Here is a 17,185-nt window from a genome sequence, read left to right on the forward strand (position 1 = left end):
AAGGATCAGTTCAAAGCATTCATAGGAGAGGAGCTATGATCAGTTTTAGATATCTTTTGATATTCTCTATTCCAGCTAGACTATTTCCACAAAAATGGTCCATATGTTTTCTCCATGGCTTTTCTTGGTCCAGTGGGTACAAATTAGTCTAACTACCAAAGAAGACCAAATGTAGGATAAGAGTACCATATTAAATCCTACCTTATCTGACCATACCACAGTATAGCACACTGTACCATGGCACATAAGGTATAAATGGACATTCAGTTTACTAGAAATTTATTCATTTAACAATACACATTATGTAATAAATGCTTGTTAAATGAATGAATAGCTTGTCAGGGAAGATAAACTCATCTATCAAAGTTAATTATCACAGACATTATAAATGAAGTGGATCTACATGAAGTGCTTGAAAGGTAGGTAGGAGGATTTGAGTATTGATAAAAAGAATATTCTAGGTCAGAGGAATCTGATGGCCAGAAATGTGGAGGAAGACAAGCACAAGGCACATTTGGGGGACCATTGAATGGACCAGATTGTTTGGAGTAGATGGCTTCTCTAGGAAACTGGAGAAAAAAGGTCATTGCCTCTGCTCACAGTTAACAAGATAGAAGTTACTGTTGACATTCCTGTTTTCCCAGTGCAAAGTTATATATAAAGAAAGTGATTGCTAATAGAACTTGATTATGGTACACATAATTATACTGAGGATCTTTTGATGTTTGTGTTCTAAATTGTTTCTCCTTTTGTTCCACTGAAAATTTTTAATGAGCTACTGTTTGGAATGAAACATATTTGAATTCATCATTCCCAATTTTAGCATTTGCTCAACTTTTTAGTAGTTTATCACTTCCCTTAATGATATACATCTCACATCGCTATTGGGAGGCTCAAATGAAGTAATATTTGTCAAGCATTTAATGCAGTGCCTGGCACAGAGTAGGCACTCAATAAATGCTGGCTCCCTTTTTCCTTAAGGAAGAATTTTTTTTCCCCTGCCCTGTAATGCAGGCATGGACTAAAGTTCTTTTTCTGTTCTGCAAAAGTGCTTTGTAAAATATAGGAAGTTGTATTTTTTGATGATAGGTTAGTAGAATAAAGTTAGTGGCTATATTTGTAAATCATATGGCATAGTCAAATTTAAAGGTTACATTTAAGAATTAGTAATATATAGATATGTTTAGCAAAGAAACTGGTATTAGCTGGGAAGTAAGTGGTGTTTTGCAAATCTTGTACACCTAAGAGATGCATTCCATTCAAGAAAAGGTCAATTATTTATTATATGAAGTATTTTAGTCATTTCTAGACTTTTCAATTTCTAAATCTCTTGACAATCATTTATAATCTCAAATGTGAGGGAACATTATGCCCTATGTGCAAAGAGACTAAAAATAAAATGTCTCAAATTTCTTTGATGATATTTAAAAACTATTTTCACATTATCTATTTTATCTGAGTAATAATCCTTTAATGTAATTAAGGAAGTTATAATGAGTTTTCTTATTATATTATATATGATGATATATTGTAACATATGCTATGCTAGGATTACTAAAAATATTAAAAAGATATTTTTCAGTCATTTTTCAATTTTATTCATTTTTTATGGACCTATCAGGTTTTTCTTAGCAGAGATTCTGGAATGATTGGTCATTTCCTTCTTCATATACTTTTGCAGATGAGGAAACTGAGGTAAACAATATTAAGTAACTTGCCCAGGGTCACATGGCTAATAAATGTCTGAGGCCATATTTGGACTCAAAATTATGAGTTTTCCTGATTCCAAGCATGACACAGTATCCACTCTAGGACCTCACTAACTCATAAAGAAATTATAATCCTTATATTATAAGATACTTGAGGTGGTTGTTATTTGTCTGATATTAAATCAATAAGTCAGGAATGAAAAAGTGCTAGAACTCTCTTAGATAAATGGTTAATTCACTGATCTGTTATTTTCATGGAACCATGGGGTCCTAAGCATACTGTTCAAGATGATTCCAAAGTCAAAAGGAAGATTACAAATTTTAGACATACTCAAAGTAAAAGTACATGAATGATTAATGGCTAGTTGCTGTTATCATCTTCTATTTTATATATGAATTTTCTAGCTTATTATCAAAATCTCCCAAACTTCTAATAGCCTCCTATCGACACCTCTAAATCCTTCGATTAAGAAATACAAACTATGATGTTGTATCCACTTTTTCCTCTTAAAGGAGATTTCTCCTATTACATCACAAAATGGTTTTCTTTGGGTTTATCCTTTATGTGAACACTCTTTACCTGAACCATGGCCAGCAGATATTAAGGGAATAGCTGTTACAGGCTTTATCCAGGTGGTAACTCCATAGGAAGTTAAAGGAATAGAAAATAGGGCCAGAAAACTCAGTTTTACAGGTGTTAGGGAATAGACAAGGACAAGAGGCTTTTAATATTTATACTAAATTAACTGTAGGAATAAGGCTTATCTCATCATTAGTTTTCTCATGTACTCTGGTGCATTCTGTTCTCCCCATCCACAGTATGAGTTGGATTTCTATTGCCTGTGATGCGATTAAATAGATTAGATCTGGCCTGTCTATCCCCCTATATCTTATTAATCTTTCATTTACATTGAGATTAGATTGGATTCCATTAGTCAAATCCACTGAAAAGAGTCTGTTCATTTTAATATTTATGAACTCTCTTCAGTTCTTAAAGTGGATTCTTATTGTCTGAACTCTTAATTGGATCAGTGGGTTTTCTTTTTTTATTAAAATTTTTCTTTCAAGGGATTAGTGGTACTGATAAAATAAGTCAAGTCCTACTTAGTTTATGTGTTAAATTTATCTGTTTTAATTGTCATTTCTTTCACCATAACATGAAAATTATCTTTATTTCAAAGAGTGAAAAATAATAAACTGTCTTGTAAAAAACTCTCTTACTCATTATTAAGCCCTAGAAATTTTATATTCTGTGAATTATAAATAAAGCAATTTGAAATTTCTGCATTTGGAAATAGTGTTTTAAAAACAAAATTTAAAATTGAGCCTCCATCATTTCCTTTATAAGTATTTCTTTACTTCTTGAATTATTATACTAAGACCATTTCATTTTTAACATTAGAAAATGTTTGATAATGAAAAGAATGAATTTAAATGCCTCATATGTTAATATTTGATTGGCTATTTATATATTATTGCTTTTATTCAATTCAATAAATTTTATAAAATGTCTACTAGGTGCCAGGCATTGTGCAAAACACTGGAAATTTAAATAAGTAAAAGTAAGACAGTCTCTATCCTTAATAAGAATGCAAGCTTATTGAGGAAGATAACATACAAAAAGAGACTAGAAAGTGGGGTTGGTGTCAGGGGGATGAAGACACCAGGTGGTACCTGGTACAACAAAGTAGAATGAGCTAGGAGTTCAATTTCTGCCCTCTATATAGTAAAACTTTGGATACTCTACTCTCCAGAGAAAATGAAATACAATTATATTTCACCAAATGTAAAATAAAACTAAAATTATTTAGTATAACTATTATCAACATCTGCTATGATCATGTTTTAAGTTTTGTTCCAATAAAACAAAAAAGCCTAAAAAGTAGCATAAACAACTCACCATCAATGGCCTTCTTTTGATCAAGAGAAATCAGTGATAAAGAAAAGTTATTACAGTTTCTTCCAGAGTTTAGCTAGTAGAGAAAAAAAGAAACTAGATTTAGAATAAGAAAACCTGGGACTGAATCTAGTATCTCTTTCAAAGAACCTTTATCACCTTGCACAAGTCATTTCATCTTTAAGAACCTCAAATTTGACATGAATAAAATGAGAAGGTTAAATTAAATGCTTTTTTTAATGTAATTAATTTTTATTGGTAAACTTTGACACCAGCATTAGAAATGTCAGTAGAAAAATAAAATTTCAGTTGTTCTCTCTCATACAAAGATTTGATCTTATTGACTGTAGCAGTTAGTGAAATAATCTTCATACAAAAGGGTAAAGCTGATTTGAGTTACAACCAGCATACAGTATGTGCACAAGGGTGAAAAGCCTTCTGTATATGGACAATTAATGGCACCAGTGCTTTACATTCAACAAAACTGTTCCTTGGTGTTTCTTTTTTTCTATTAGGCTTTATAATGTAATAAAACTATAACTTAAACCACAGCAATTAGGAAGCAAAGTTGAACTGAAAAGTTTTTAAAAGCTTGATAGATGAATAAATTTCAACATACAAGAGGAAAATTTAGAAATTAAGTTTATCTCACTAGCTCCACATTTCATAAAAGTTTAGGTTTTCATTGCTAAGAAGAAAAGAAAAGTAGAAGGCTATGCTAATGATCCTGGAATAAAGATGTATTTTGTCCCCATGATCTCCTTTACTCTGGAATCTCATTTTTTCTGCATTTAGAAACATTTCCATGAACGTTTATTTTCCACCACAAAGTACCACAATAAAGACAGGAAAGATCATCTTTGGTGGTTTATGGGGGGAAAAACCCTAAGGAAGAGGCACAAAATTGGTTTTATCAGCTATCTTTCTGACATTGAAGGAATTAAGAGGGATTATCATCTATCTTTACAAAATTCAGTTTTTTTAAAAATTAGCAATTTGAAAAACCAGACAACATAAATTAAATTGTATGGTTCAAACCACAATAAATTAAATGCTTTTTAAGAAATGTTCTCCTTGCTCTAAATCTGTAATCCAAAGGGAGAAACATTGTTTTACTGCAATTTCAAGTGAATTGTGCTCTTTCATATCTTAACTAATCAGGATAGATTTTTTAAAATTTCATTTACAAGATCTGTAACACTTTCTTTTTATTTCTTCACTTTTCCTTTACAACTTTCCACCCCTAAAAAAAAAAAAAGGATGCTGCTTCCACTACAGGGACTGATATGATTCTCAACCTCTGATCCAAAGAGAACAAAAATATTGAATGAAACAGGGATGGTAATAATATTAACAGTGTTTAGAAAACATTGTTTATGATCAATTGGAATAACTTTGTCTTTGCTTCTTTCATAGAAAAATATGTGAAAATTGTCTTATTTAAATAATTCATTGAAATGTTACCATAGTGATTAATGCATTTGGAAAGAAGATCAATTAGTATATAATTACTTATAATCACTGTAGAACTGAAAGTAATTGTTCTTTTTAATTAATTTATCAGAACCATATACAAAAATAATTTATCTTTCTTCTTAGATTTGTAAACATAAACATTAATTTAAAATTCAGATTACATTAGAATAAAAAGATCTTATGCTACTGAAGTAGTAAAACACACATCTCATAAATTAGATTATTCTCCTTCTTGTTTAAAAGTAGATTTTCAGATCTGACAATAATTTACACTAATAATTTCTTTAAAACAATGAACTAACTTCACACAAAAAAAATGCTGTTAGCCAAAAGAGTCCTAAAACCTCCACAAAGTCCCCTTTATGTTATAAATTAACTAGTCCACCCTCTGGTGAGAACATACCTACTTCATTAGGGAACCATTGCTGACATTTGTTCAGAGATTATAAATAGCTTTAAGGCTTTTCAAATAAAGTTATACATTGCCTTCAGCGAATGTGGGCCCTATATCCTGAATAAATCATCAAAAGTATATGCCAGCTCTATTTAAAAGGGAGCAATAGTGCAGTGTTTTATTGATTAAACTTGTAGAGAAAAAATTGAATTCAGAGCTTGTCAAGGTTTCTCTACTTCATGTCATAAACAAGAGAGAGAGAAATAAAATGTGTGTTTCAGTGGAATTAGCAAGCAAGAAAGAGACTTCTTTTGTGTGATGATGAATTTAGGTTTTCCTTTGTTCCTGTGACAAGCTGCATTGAATAATGGAAGAAGCCTGTAAAAGAGAGGCTCTCCAAAGCCCAAGGCCAGTTTTTGAAAACTGAGAGTAAGCATAATAGTGCTGTGTATACCATGTTTGGACTCAATTATCAGTCAAAATCCTCTTATGTTATTCAGAATGGAGGCCTAAAAGTCAAGGTATGCTATTCCAGCTTTCAATGCCTGGAGTAGGCTTGGCCTTGACAATTCATAAAAGATTCATTTGAGCAAAATCTGCTTTTTCAAGAAGGAAGAGTTATTATTTATGTCTTTAAAAGCTCATAAAAATGCCCCTGTAAAGTTAACTGTTGAAAGTCGCTACGGTGGGCACTTGTACGTTTTTAAGAACCTGATATGGATGAAGATCCTGGGTTAGACCCAAGTTTTGTCTAACAGGAAAATTACATGGTCATTCCTAGATGGCCAGTCTCAGGCTGCTGCCCTCCTCAGTGAAAGGCGTGGCGCAAATAGAGGAACTGGTAAAGGAAAGCCTGGAGGACTCAGTGAAAGGTGTGATCGCAGTAGGCAAAGGAACATCATGGTGCAGAGTGCTGAGCTTTGAATCCCAAAGACCCAAGTCCAAGGTGTGCAGCAGACACAACTTTAGTTGTCTGAAGATGGGAAAGTGGCTTAACCTGTAGCTGAGCCTTAACTTTCCTGCTATGTAAAATGAAGGGCTGAGTGGCATGTAAGGTCCCTTTTGAGGCTATGGTTCTGTGAAAGGCTAAACCAAAGCATCAAACTGTTGCCCCAGTGACTGGGAGTTAATAGTATATATCTGCATACCAAATAACAGTTAAGGTGACTGGTTGGGTTAAGAGACACGTCTTTTGCCCATACTTTCTAAAGTATGTTCAATGAAGAGATGTTGTCTCTTGGACTACACTATTTCTTTGGTCTGGCTGTTGACTCTGCTTTCTATCTACTGTTCAAGAACCAGCCTAGATACATCTGAAAATCCTCCTCCTCGGATTAACCACAAAGAGACAGAGTTTTCAGTCCAAAGCATCTCTCAAAAAAATCTATCTGGCCAGAGATGTTATAATCTCAACTGGTCAAACAAAAAACCATATCTACAAAATTCCAATGTGGAAATTTTTAAAGGATTATTGAGCAAATCATTTTAATTGGTCATCAATTTAATACAATAAATATTCATTAAGTACCTACTGCTTTCAACTTATTATGTGAGCACGAGAGATACAAAGAAATAGACTGCCCTCATGAAATTTATATTTCCCGGGGGCAGCTGGGTAGCAAAGTGGATTGAGAGTCAGGCCTAGAAATGGTAGGTCCTGGGTTCAAATCTGGACTCAGACACTTCCCAGCTATGTGACCCTGGGCAAGTCACTTAACCCCCATTGCCTAGCCCTTACCACTCTTCTGCCTTGGAGCCAATACACAGTATTGACTCAAAGACAGAAGGTAAGGGTTTAAAAAAAAAAGAAATTTATATTTCCCTTAAAATTGAACCTTGATAGAATGTTGCTTAGAAATAGCATTTAGGTATTACTTATTTTCAGTTATACTCTATCAAGGGAAAAAAAATCTTGGAGCAGAAATTCCTTGAAATAAATCAGAGGCTCTTCATCTAGAGTCCACAAACTTCCAAGGAGTCCATGGATAGATTCTATTTTTTTATTTGATAATTACATTTCATTATAATTGGTTTTACTTCATTTATTTTAATTCATTTAAAAACAATATTTTGTGAAGGGAACCAGAAGCTTCATCAGAATGCCAAAGGGGTCTGTGACACACAAAAAAGCTAAGAACCTCTGCTCTGGATCATAGATTTAGCCATTTAGTCAAATCTTTTTCTTTCAGGGATGGTAAATGTAAGGTCTACTGTTAAGCAACTTGCCCAGGGTTATACAGGCAATAAATGGCATAGTCAGTTTTTGAACAAAGATACTGTGACTCCAAATCCAGAAACCCTTTTCACTGAACCAAATATTTATAAAACAATTTGCATTTACACAGGTGAAGGTTATAGAATGAGTAATAAGCACATGCAACAGACTTTGAAATCTAGTCATTAATGATATCTTCATATAATCCATTTTAATAAGCAATATTCTTTGAATATATAAACTTATATACACACACATATTTTTTCAAGCTATTGAAAGATTCCAGGATATTGAAAGGAGTAAACTAATTGACAATAAAAATGTAGTATTGAAGAAACTGAAAGATGGGTGTGTTTGTGTGTGTGTGTGTGTGTAAAATGATAGCCATCATGTCTCCTTCCTATAAGGACCAAGCATGATATTTCTTTATTTAATTCTGTTTTCCTGCCCAGAAACAAGAGAATTCTAGGTATCAAGCACTCACAAATACTTGCTGACAAAATGGCCAAGCACCAGATTGGCAACCATAGCTCTTTTGTCCCCCAAGGCAAAAGAATTTCTCATCGACATCATCCCACTTCTCTCATGAAGTTGTACTCATGTATCTGGCTGTAATGACAGCAATTCACTAAAGAGCAGCAAGTATTCATTCTTTCACAGTGTTAGCTCATCAAACACCCTCCTACATATTCTCATGTACGGGGGAAAATGCCCAGAATGCAGCATGATGTGGTAGTGGTGGTCCATGAGGTCCATGTTTGTGTGTATGTATGTAGGAGTCATTGGGTTACCCAAATCAAGGAAGTCATAACCTTTAGTTTTAGGCACATTCAATGATGTAATAGAAAGAATACAATCTGGGGTAAGAATACCTTTGTTCAGATCCCAGCTCTTCCCTGAACCCACATTTGTGCTGTTAGACAAATCAATTAAACTCTGGATTTCTTCATCTGAAAATAAGTGTTGGATTTGAAGACTTAGAACTCTACAGTAATTCATTGAGAGCTAGAAGGAACCTCAGACCTCCTCATTTTACTGATGAGAAACCAGAGACTCCAGGAGATTAAAGGATCTGCTCAGGGTCATACAGACAGAAAATATCAGAGGTTTGATGTGATGATCTTCATCATAATACTCCAGACCAGTATTCTTCCTACTTTATAGTTGTTGTTGTTGTTGACTGTCTGCCCTTTGATCCAGCCATAACACTGTTGGTTTTATTCCTCAAAGAGATAATAAGGAAAAAGACTTGTACAAGAATATTCATAGCTGCGCTCTTTGTGGTGGCAAAAAATTGGAAAACGAGGGGATGCCCTTCAATTGGGGAATGGCTGAACAAATTGTGGTCTATGTTGGTGATGGAATACTATTGTGCTCAAAGGAATAATAAAGTGGAGGAATTCCATGGGGACTGAAACAACCTCCAGGAATTAATGCAGAGTGAGAGGAGTAGAACCAGGAGAACATTGTACACAGAGACTGATACACTGTGGTACAACCGAATGTAATGGACTCCTCCATTAGTGTCAGTGCAATGTCTCTGAACAATCTGCAGCGATCTAGGAGAAAAAATACTATCCACAAGCAGAGGAAAAACTATGGGAGTGAAAACACCGAGGAAAGGCAACTACAGGGGTTGAGGGGATATGATTGAGGAGAAAATCTAAATGAGGACCCTAATGCAAATACCAACAACATGGAAATGGGTTCTGACCAAGAACACATGTGATACCCAGTGGAATCACACATCAGCTAGGGAAAAGGTGGTGCGTGGGGGGGGGGGGGGGGGAGGAAAAGAAAATGATCTTTGTTTCCAATGAATAATATTTGAAAATGACCAAGTAAAATAATGTTTAAAAGCAAAATATATATATACATATATTTTTATATATATGTTGTTGTTCCATGGTGCAGAGAACTTTGGACCTGCACTCAGGAAGACCTGAGTTTAAATCTTGCACCAGCCACTTTCTAGTTGTGTGACCCAAGGCAAAACCTCTTAACCTCTGTTTATCTCAGTGGCCTCATTTGTAAAATAAAGGTTAAAATAGCACTTATCTCCCAGTGTTGTGAGGATAAAGTTGTATAACACTTTAAAATGTTTTGTGGGATGGCTAGGTGATTCTGTGGATATAGAGCCTGGCCTAGAGAGGGGAGGTCCTGTGTTCAAATATGGTCTCCAATACTTCCTAGTTGTGTGACCCTGGCCAAGTCACTTAACCCAATTGTCTAGCTCTTACAACTTCTGCCTTGAAACTGAGACTTAGCATTAATTCTAAGACAGATGGTAAGGGTCTAAAAATATATTTTGTAAACTTTAAAACACCATATAAAATGCTGTCTGCTAATTCTGGCCATACTTCTAAATCCTGAAATTCATTTTTTCATCAGTAGTCTTTCCATTACTATGAGGCATAACCTCTTCTCCCTTTTCTCCAATATAAACTATCTAAGAGTTATTAGTGAAATTGGATTTAAATTTTATGTACTCTTCTCAGAAGTTTTATGGCAGAGGAGGATAGGCTCATATTTAGTTTTAACTATCCTAAAATATGACAGCTCATTATCATATCAGTATCTCTGTATCTAGCTAATCCTATTTATTTGTAAACATTGTAAGGTAAGAGATGATGCCTTGTCATATATTCTCAACAGCTCCCAGAACACTTTAGATACGCCAGACACTTTAATAAGTATTTCTGGAATTGCTTTTCCCCAAATTTTAGTTAGATGAGTTAAGGAGAGTGAAATACATTAATTTCAGTTCACATACAAGATACAATTGCAAATAGTACAAAATATAAAGTTGATGTAGATAGACAAAAAGGCTTTAATGGAACTTACTTGGATAATTGCAAACTAAACAATTTGCCATTACTGTTCATCATTGGTGAAGGAATATCTCCATCAGGAGCTCCATAAATAAGTAGTGAAATCACATGGTGAGAAGCCTATTTGTAAGATACTGCTTGGCTCCAGGGATTTAATGATTAAAAACAATACAGACCCTGTCCTCAAAAATTTGCACTCAAGCTGTGGAGGACTTGAAGACTCATGGTATAGAAGGGAGATCTGAAGACCTAAAATAAAAATTATTTTCAATTCAATGATGACTTTGTTAATCTAATAATATGCCAAAATATGTTACCTATGTGCAATTACACCATTTTTTTAAAAATTAAATCATCTTATCTAGATGACAACCCATGAATTCAGAAGATCTGAACCTGAGCCCTACTTTCGAGGGAGTTTGACTTATTGGCTGTGTAACCTTGGGCAAATTACATAACCACTCTGAGTTTCCCTTGATATTTGGAAAGATATAAGTTGGAAAATAAAGATGTTAGACTCTCTGCTCTAGATTTCTTCAAGATCGATTATTTTATAATTCTATCTAAAGAGAAAAAGAGACATTTATAAAAATAACTGAAAGGTCATTTTTCTGTTTAAGCAAAAGCTGAGATCTAGTTGTTGTGTAAAAGACAGAACTACTAGGTAAAAATTCTAATAAAGTTATACAATTCTTGTTCCCTGAATTCTTCAGACCAAGAAGAAAATGAACAATTAATAATTATGCTTTGCTGAATGAGACCGGAATGCAGGCACATTGGCTCTGGGGCTCCCTAGCTCTGAGGACCTTTGTAGTTCACAACCTTACTAGGGTTCCAGTATGTGTTAAAGGCAGGCCCTCTTCCTAAATACGAGGCTGTTCTCCCTCTTACCTTCTCTCCCTTTTGTCCCTCTGCATGTTTTATCCCTTCGGTATATACATTTTTTAGAGGAGGGAGAGGTGTGCTCTGGAGTTGTGATTTCAAGAGCATGAGAGATTCTATTGATGTACCAGCATTTCTTCTGTTACTTAAAAACATATGTAATTAATTCAGCTTATTGTACTTGATGATTTCTAAATTCTATAAATAAACAAACCCTCACAAAAAAATAAAACCAGCACACAGGACAAATAGTGCATCCTTTGTCACATGCCATGTTATTAGAAGAGAAAATGGATACCTACATACAAGTCCTTTGCCATGATTTTTAAGTTGTTTTTCAACAAAGAACAATATTAGTTTTCTAGTATAAAGATATTTTATTTTTACTAATTACATGTAATAACAAATTTCCACATCAGTTTTCTGAAGTTATATATTCCAAATTATCTCCTACTCCTCCTCACTCCCCCTCCAAGAGCTGGCAAGCAATTTGATCTTGGTTATACATGTATTATCATACAAAACATATTTCCACATTTTTATTTTTGTAATAGAATAATCATATAAAACCAAAACCCCACGACAAACACCCAAATAAACAAGTGAAAAATCCCATGTTTTCATCTGCATTCCAAATCCAACAAGTTTTTCTCAGGGGGTGGATAGCATTCTTTGTCCTAAGTCCCTCAGAATTGTCCTGGATCTTTGTACTGCTGAGATGAGCTAAGTAAAAATTGTATACTTTTAATCATTGCACTGGCAAAGATTCAATTAATTTTTAAATGATCAAAAGTGACAAAAACATACTCTATACAGAAACTAAGAGAATGATGCTTATAGAAGCTTTTATCGCATTTTCCCTCAAGGAAACTTAGAATATTAAAGTAAAATCTGTTATGTGGCATTTTGTCCACCACAAAGCTCTACTGCAAAAAAAGGAACTGTAACATGCTTCAAGAGAAATCTTAGATCCAGTACCAGTAAAGGTGCTCGGAGCAAAGTGGGAAGGGGGTGAGAGAGAGACAGAGAGAGAGATTTCAGGAGACACTCTGGCAAATCCTCCCTATCTAGTAAACCCTTCCAACTGACACAGATCATCAACTTGTCTCTAAGGTATAGGAATCACACTTAGCTTTGAGTACCTTTAGGAGAAATTAATTGATTTGTCCAGAGTTAGCTAGATACTATCTAACCTCTTTGTCTTTAGACTGACTTATCTGTGGAAGCTCACTGACTCACACCTACTCACAGACAGGAGCAGATAATAAAGACCCTCGAATGAGTATGGGAAATATGTATCTCTATTTCTCTATTAACTATGTATCCATTTAGCTATCTACTTCTCTATCTATCTCAATGGGATGCTGACAGGATTTCACTAGTATAGGAAACTCTGTGAGTGCAGAACCATTTCTTCAGATGAGAAGTTCTTTGTTATGCATAATAGTTTATTATTTGCTGGCAGCTAGGTAGCTCAGTAGATCAGATCTGGAGTTGGAAGGACCTGGGTTCAAATTTGACCTCAGATACTCCCTAGCTGTGTGACCCCGAGCAAGTCACTTCACCCTGATACCCTAGCTCTTTCTACTTTTCTATTTTAGAAATGACTCTAAGGCAGAAGATAAGTGTTTTAAAGAATTAAAACAAAAGTATCCTCTATCATTTACATATGAGTCAAATGCTGGATCTGTGATTTAGTCAGCATAGGAAATCATTAGTCATAGAAACTTACTCTACTAACTAAGTTAATAGATGCAATAAGCTATAGCTTAATAGATAAGTCCTGAGTGGTTATCTGAGGCACTGAGAGATCTGCTTTGCCTGGGTTAAACAGCTAGAATCTTTCAAACATAAGATTTGAACATAGGTCTTGCCAACTCCAAAACTAACATTCTTATCCACTATACAATCCTGACTTTTTTTGCAAATAATATTTGCCATTCTTTGCTCATATATTTTGCTGCCCCACCCAAGAACGTCTTGAAGAGTTTAAAACAAATTAAAACATATTTTAATCAGAGAAGGCATCTGAATTTTTTATTTGGGTAATTTAAATGAATCTGAATTATTCTGTAATAACTTCAATATGCATTAATGTTTAGAATATTTAAGCTTGAGGAAAAGTAGTTATAATATTTTTATAGAAATTACCATGCTTACTTTTACCATGGCTGTTTCCTTACAATGTAATTATATAATAGAATTGACTGTACATAAATTATGTACTATGTGTATGTAGCATCATTCACATTAAGTAATAGTGTTGCCATCTATCTAATATTATTTTTTATATTTGGTGTATATACACTTCTATAAAATTAGTTTAAATGACTATTATGTAACACTTAGGGAGTAACAACATTAAAATAAAAATTGAATAACACTCTAACATGTCTTAAGATGTATTTTTGTACCCTTTGATTTACTAAAATACAAATGCAATTATATTATTCTAAGTGGAATAATAGCAATAAATAAAAGGTAGCATTTGCATATGTAGCATTTGGCATTTTTTTAATTGCTTCACAATATTCCCATTTGATCCTCACAATAAATCTGAGAGATAACTACTATTATTATCACTATTTTATAATGGAAACAATAAAGGATGAATGACTTAACTAGCCTCACTGGACTAGGTATTAAGTTTGAGGTTGGATTTGAACTCTGGCCTTCCTGACTTTAAATCTAATTAGCACTCTATCCACTGAGCTACTTAACTGGCTATTTAAAAAAAGATAGTCGTTAAAAGGGAAAAAGATTTATAACTCTCAAATTTAAAAAGAAAGGAATTGTGTCTTACTTTGCAGTGTCTATGAAAAGTACAAAATTATTTATCTCAGATTCTGAGAGACACTAAGGTGTAATGGAAAGTATTAGCTTTTTGTTTAATTTAATTATTTTTTTGCTAATGGAGAAGGTTTTATTAGAGTTTAGAAATATTGAGAAATTATATCACTATAAAAAGTATAAGTAATACATCTAAAAATGAAAAAATTGCATTCTAGTAGGAGTTAGAATACCTGAGTTTGAGTTCTTTCTAGCTTTATCATTGATGGTTTCATGCGTGAGCAAAAATGAGTCAAACTTTCCCAGATTCTTTTTCTCAGTTACTCTAAAATTGGGCCAACACTGGGACTGCTTATATATCACAAAGTTGTTTTGAGGAAAGCACTTTGAAAACTGTAAAACTTACATTTAAGTGTAAAAAATGTGAGCTATTATTATATTCATACATATAATGAGATAAATCCAGCAGTAGCGTATCTCATTATGTATTGCATATAAGGTGGAAAGAAAGAAATTCAATGAGGAAATCAAGTTTATTTGCATGGTTCAACATGATAAGAAGAAATTAACATTAAGGAAAGCATTTTACAAATACTGTTATCAAGATTTATTTACAAATGAGTTATTACAAAACAGAAATGAATTTTGGAAACAAATTAGTGCTGTAAGCATATTTCAGAATTTAAATTCTTTTTCATTCTATATTTTCCATGCAGTTCTATTTTTGATACAAAGAGCTAAGCTCATAGTCTACTTAACCATTAAAAAAAGTAGCTGTTATGCTACTAAGAAAGAAAAAAGACAAAGAAGAACAGTAGCAGCCCAGCTAACAAATAAAACCTTACCATGTTCAGAATTAATTGAATGCCAGCTGCTGCCTAGTGAGAATTGGGAGACTTGGGGAAATTAAGCAGATATTCAGGACAGATTGGGGGATAATGAAGTTTATCTATATCATAAATAAACTCCATTGTTTGTTCAGTTGAATAGTACTGTAACATTCATAAATGTTTTAAGAAAAGCTCTGTTGCCCCCTTTCTGGATGCTATGGTGCATATTAATTTAAAGACCCACAAATAACGAGTATTCATTCAGGTCATCGCCGTGAATATGAATTTCCATATTACTGGTCACTTAGTGTTCATCGGATCATGCTTAAGAATATGAATTTTCTACTATCTCCAGAGCACTATGGAAGTGACCCAACTCATGAATATTAACATGCACACAACTGATCTCTTTGCAAGCAATCACATCCATAAAGATGAAAATCTTGTTAGTCTGTAATAATGAGTCCTGCTTTCGAATGCTGGTCCCAACCCTGTTTTACAATTCTCATGTATTTAGTTCAATGGTTTCCTTTTTTCAGTAGCATTGAAATGATTGCAGTTATCACCTTTCTTAAAGGAACTCTTTACCACCACCAAAAATAAAAACACACACCTGTACAGTTTTTAACGTTAACCCCATTTACTCTCGGTAACAACACTAGCAAGTTTATTGCTACCCAGAATCAAGTCTTTCTTTATCCTTAGATTGGTGTGACCATCCAGTCATTTTCATAATTTCTCTACTGCAGAGATGCCTAATCTGATAATATCCTGACAGTTCATGAACATTAGTCATTGGATTTTATTAACTGTGACATGTGCAATAAATTAAAAAAGAGAGATAGCACATCTGTGGTGTTCATTGTGATTTCTCTTAGTGAAAAGTTGGCCAATTTAAAGGAAATTTTTAACTCGGTTTCTAAGCCTACATCTACAGATGGCAAATGCTTTAGAAAGTACACTGTATGCTTTTTTCTCCAAAGCATTTTTTCCTTCTTTCTATTGATAGCCAGTTTTGAAATGGAAGGGTGATTTAAGGATAAGGTGGTCAGGAAAGAAACAGGATAAGTGATAGGCTCTATATATCTGAAGAAGACGCAGGTCCATGTCTAACTGAGTTTCTGCTTTGAATCATATTTCCAGTAGTGGTAACAGATTTACAGTGATGTATTCCTACCCCTGTAGAATATCTTATTCTTACCAGACCCAATGGTCAACAAAATCTGATTCACTTGTATGTAAACCCAGTCACAGCCTATATCTAATATCAAGAAACAGCTGGACTACTGACTGGATTTTTCACTTTGTATAAAGACATACAATAGTTGGAAGGAATTTTAAAAGTAAAACACTAAGAGAAAAAGTAAAATTGTTCAGTAATTTAATAAGAGAAACCCTTAATTCAATGGATTCCCCCTACCCTTTGGCTCTTTTACAGCAACAATTGTTTTGAATGAACTCAACTGGACAAGTGCCTTAGATGAAGTTTTCAAAAAAAATCGAGACGAAGACCCTACATTGCTGTGGCAGGTGTTTGGCAGTGCCACAGGCCTCGCCAGATATTATCCAGGTAAGTTAGTTCTCTTAAGTGATGATACTTTCCACACATAGTTTTAATTTACAGCTTTAATGTCTCTGAATTAGCATTGTCTTACTCCTCTATTTCTCTCATTAGAAATTAACAAAGAAATATTTCTATGGACCATTCTGTGAGATCTTTTTAGGCTGAATAGTTTTAGAGTGGCATCATCTATTTTGGGTGGCAGAGATAGGGCAGGGGTCAATGGCTCAGAAATTATATAGATAGGGACAGTTTATAAAGATAAGAGCCTCTAGGAGCCCAGACTGTGAAAAATCAGCATTTCAGGCATTGGGCCAAACTAGAGAGCCGGAATGAGCTTTAGAGTCAGGGTGGCCAGGCCAAAGGTCCAAACCACTCAGGAGCTAACCATCTGGCAACACAAAGGGGCCAAGTGTCTGTTTTTGGAAAAGCAGGAAAATGGAGCAGAGAACAGAATTTGGTCAGCAGACTTGCAGTAGAAATAGTATGTCATATGGAATAGGGATTAGGCTTTGGGAGCAGGGAGGCCTGGAATAAATGCTGCCTCTGACACAGAATTGACTGTGTGACACTGGACAAGTCATTAACCTTTCAGTTTCC

At 34.1% G+C, this 17,185-nt stretch overlaps 1 protein-coding gene across 12 annotated transcripts in view; it reads left to right on the forward strand.

Moving 5' to 3' along the window:
* Positions 1-17,185, forward strand: part of CACNA2D1 (calcium voltage-gated channel auxiliary subunit alpha2delta 1) — a 648,555-nt gene that overhangs the window by 480,026 nt on the left and 151,344 nt on the right. For all 12 annotated transcript variants that reach the window (XR_008912227.1, XM_056799476.1, XM_056799477.1 and 9 more), the window contains exon 7: positions 16,463-16,594. Coding sequence is in view for 11 of the 12 variants with exons in the window: in XM_056799476.1 (XP_056655454.1) it covers positions 16,463-16,594 (132 nt within the window). In the remaining variant the exon portion in view is untranslated. The remainder of the gene's footprint in view (positions 1-16,462; positions 16,595-17,185) is intronic.

The sequence above is a fragment of the Monodelphis domestica genome, chromosome 5 (assembly GCF_027887165.1).
Source record: "Monodelphis domestica isolate mMonDom1 chromosome 5, mMonDom1.pri, whole genome shotgun sequence".
Classification (NCBI taxonomy): Eukaryota; Metazoa; Chordata; class Mammalia; order Didelphimorphia; family Didelphidae; genus Monodelphis; species Monodelphis domestica.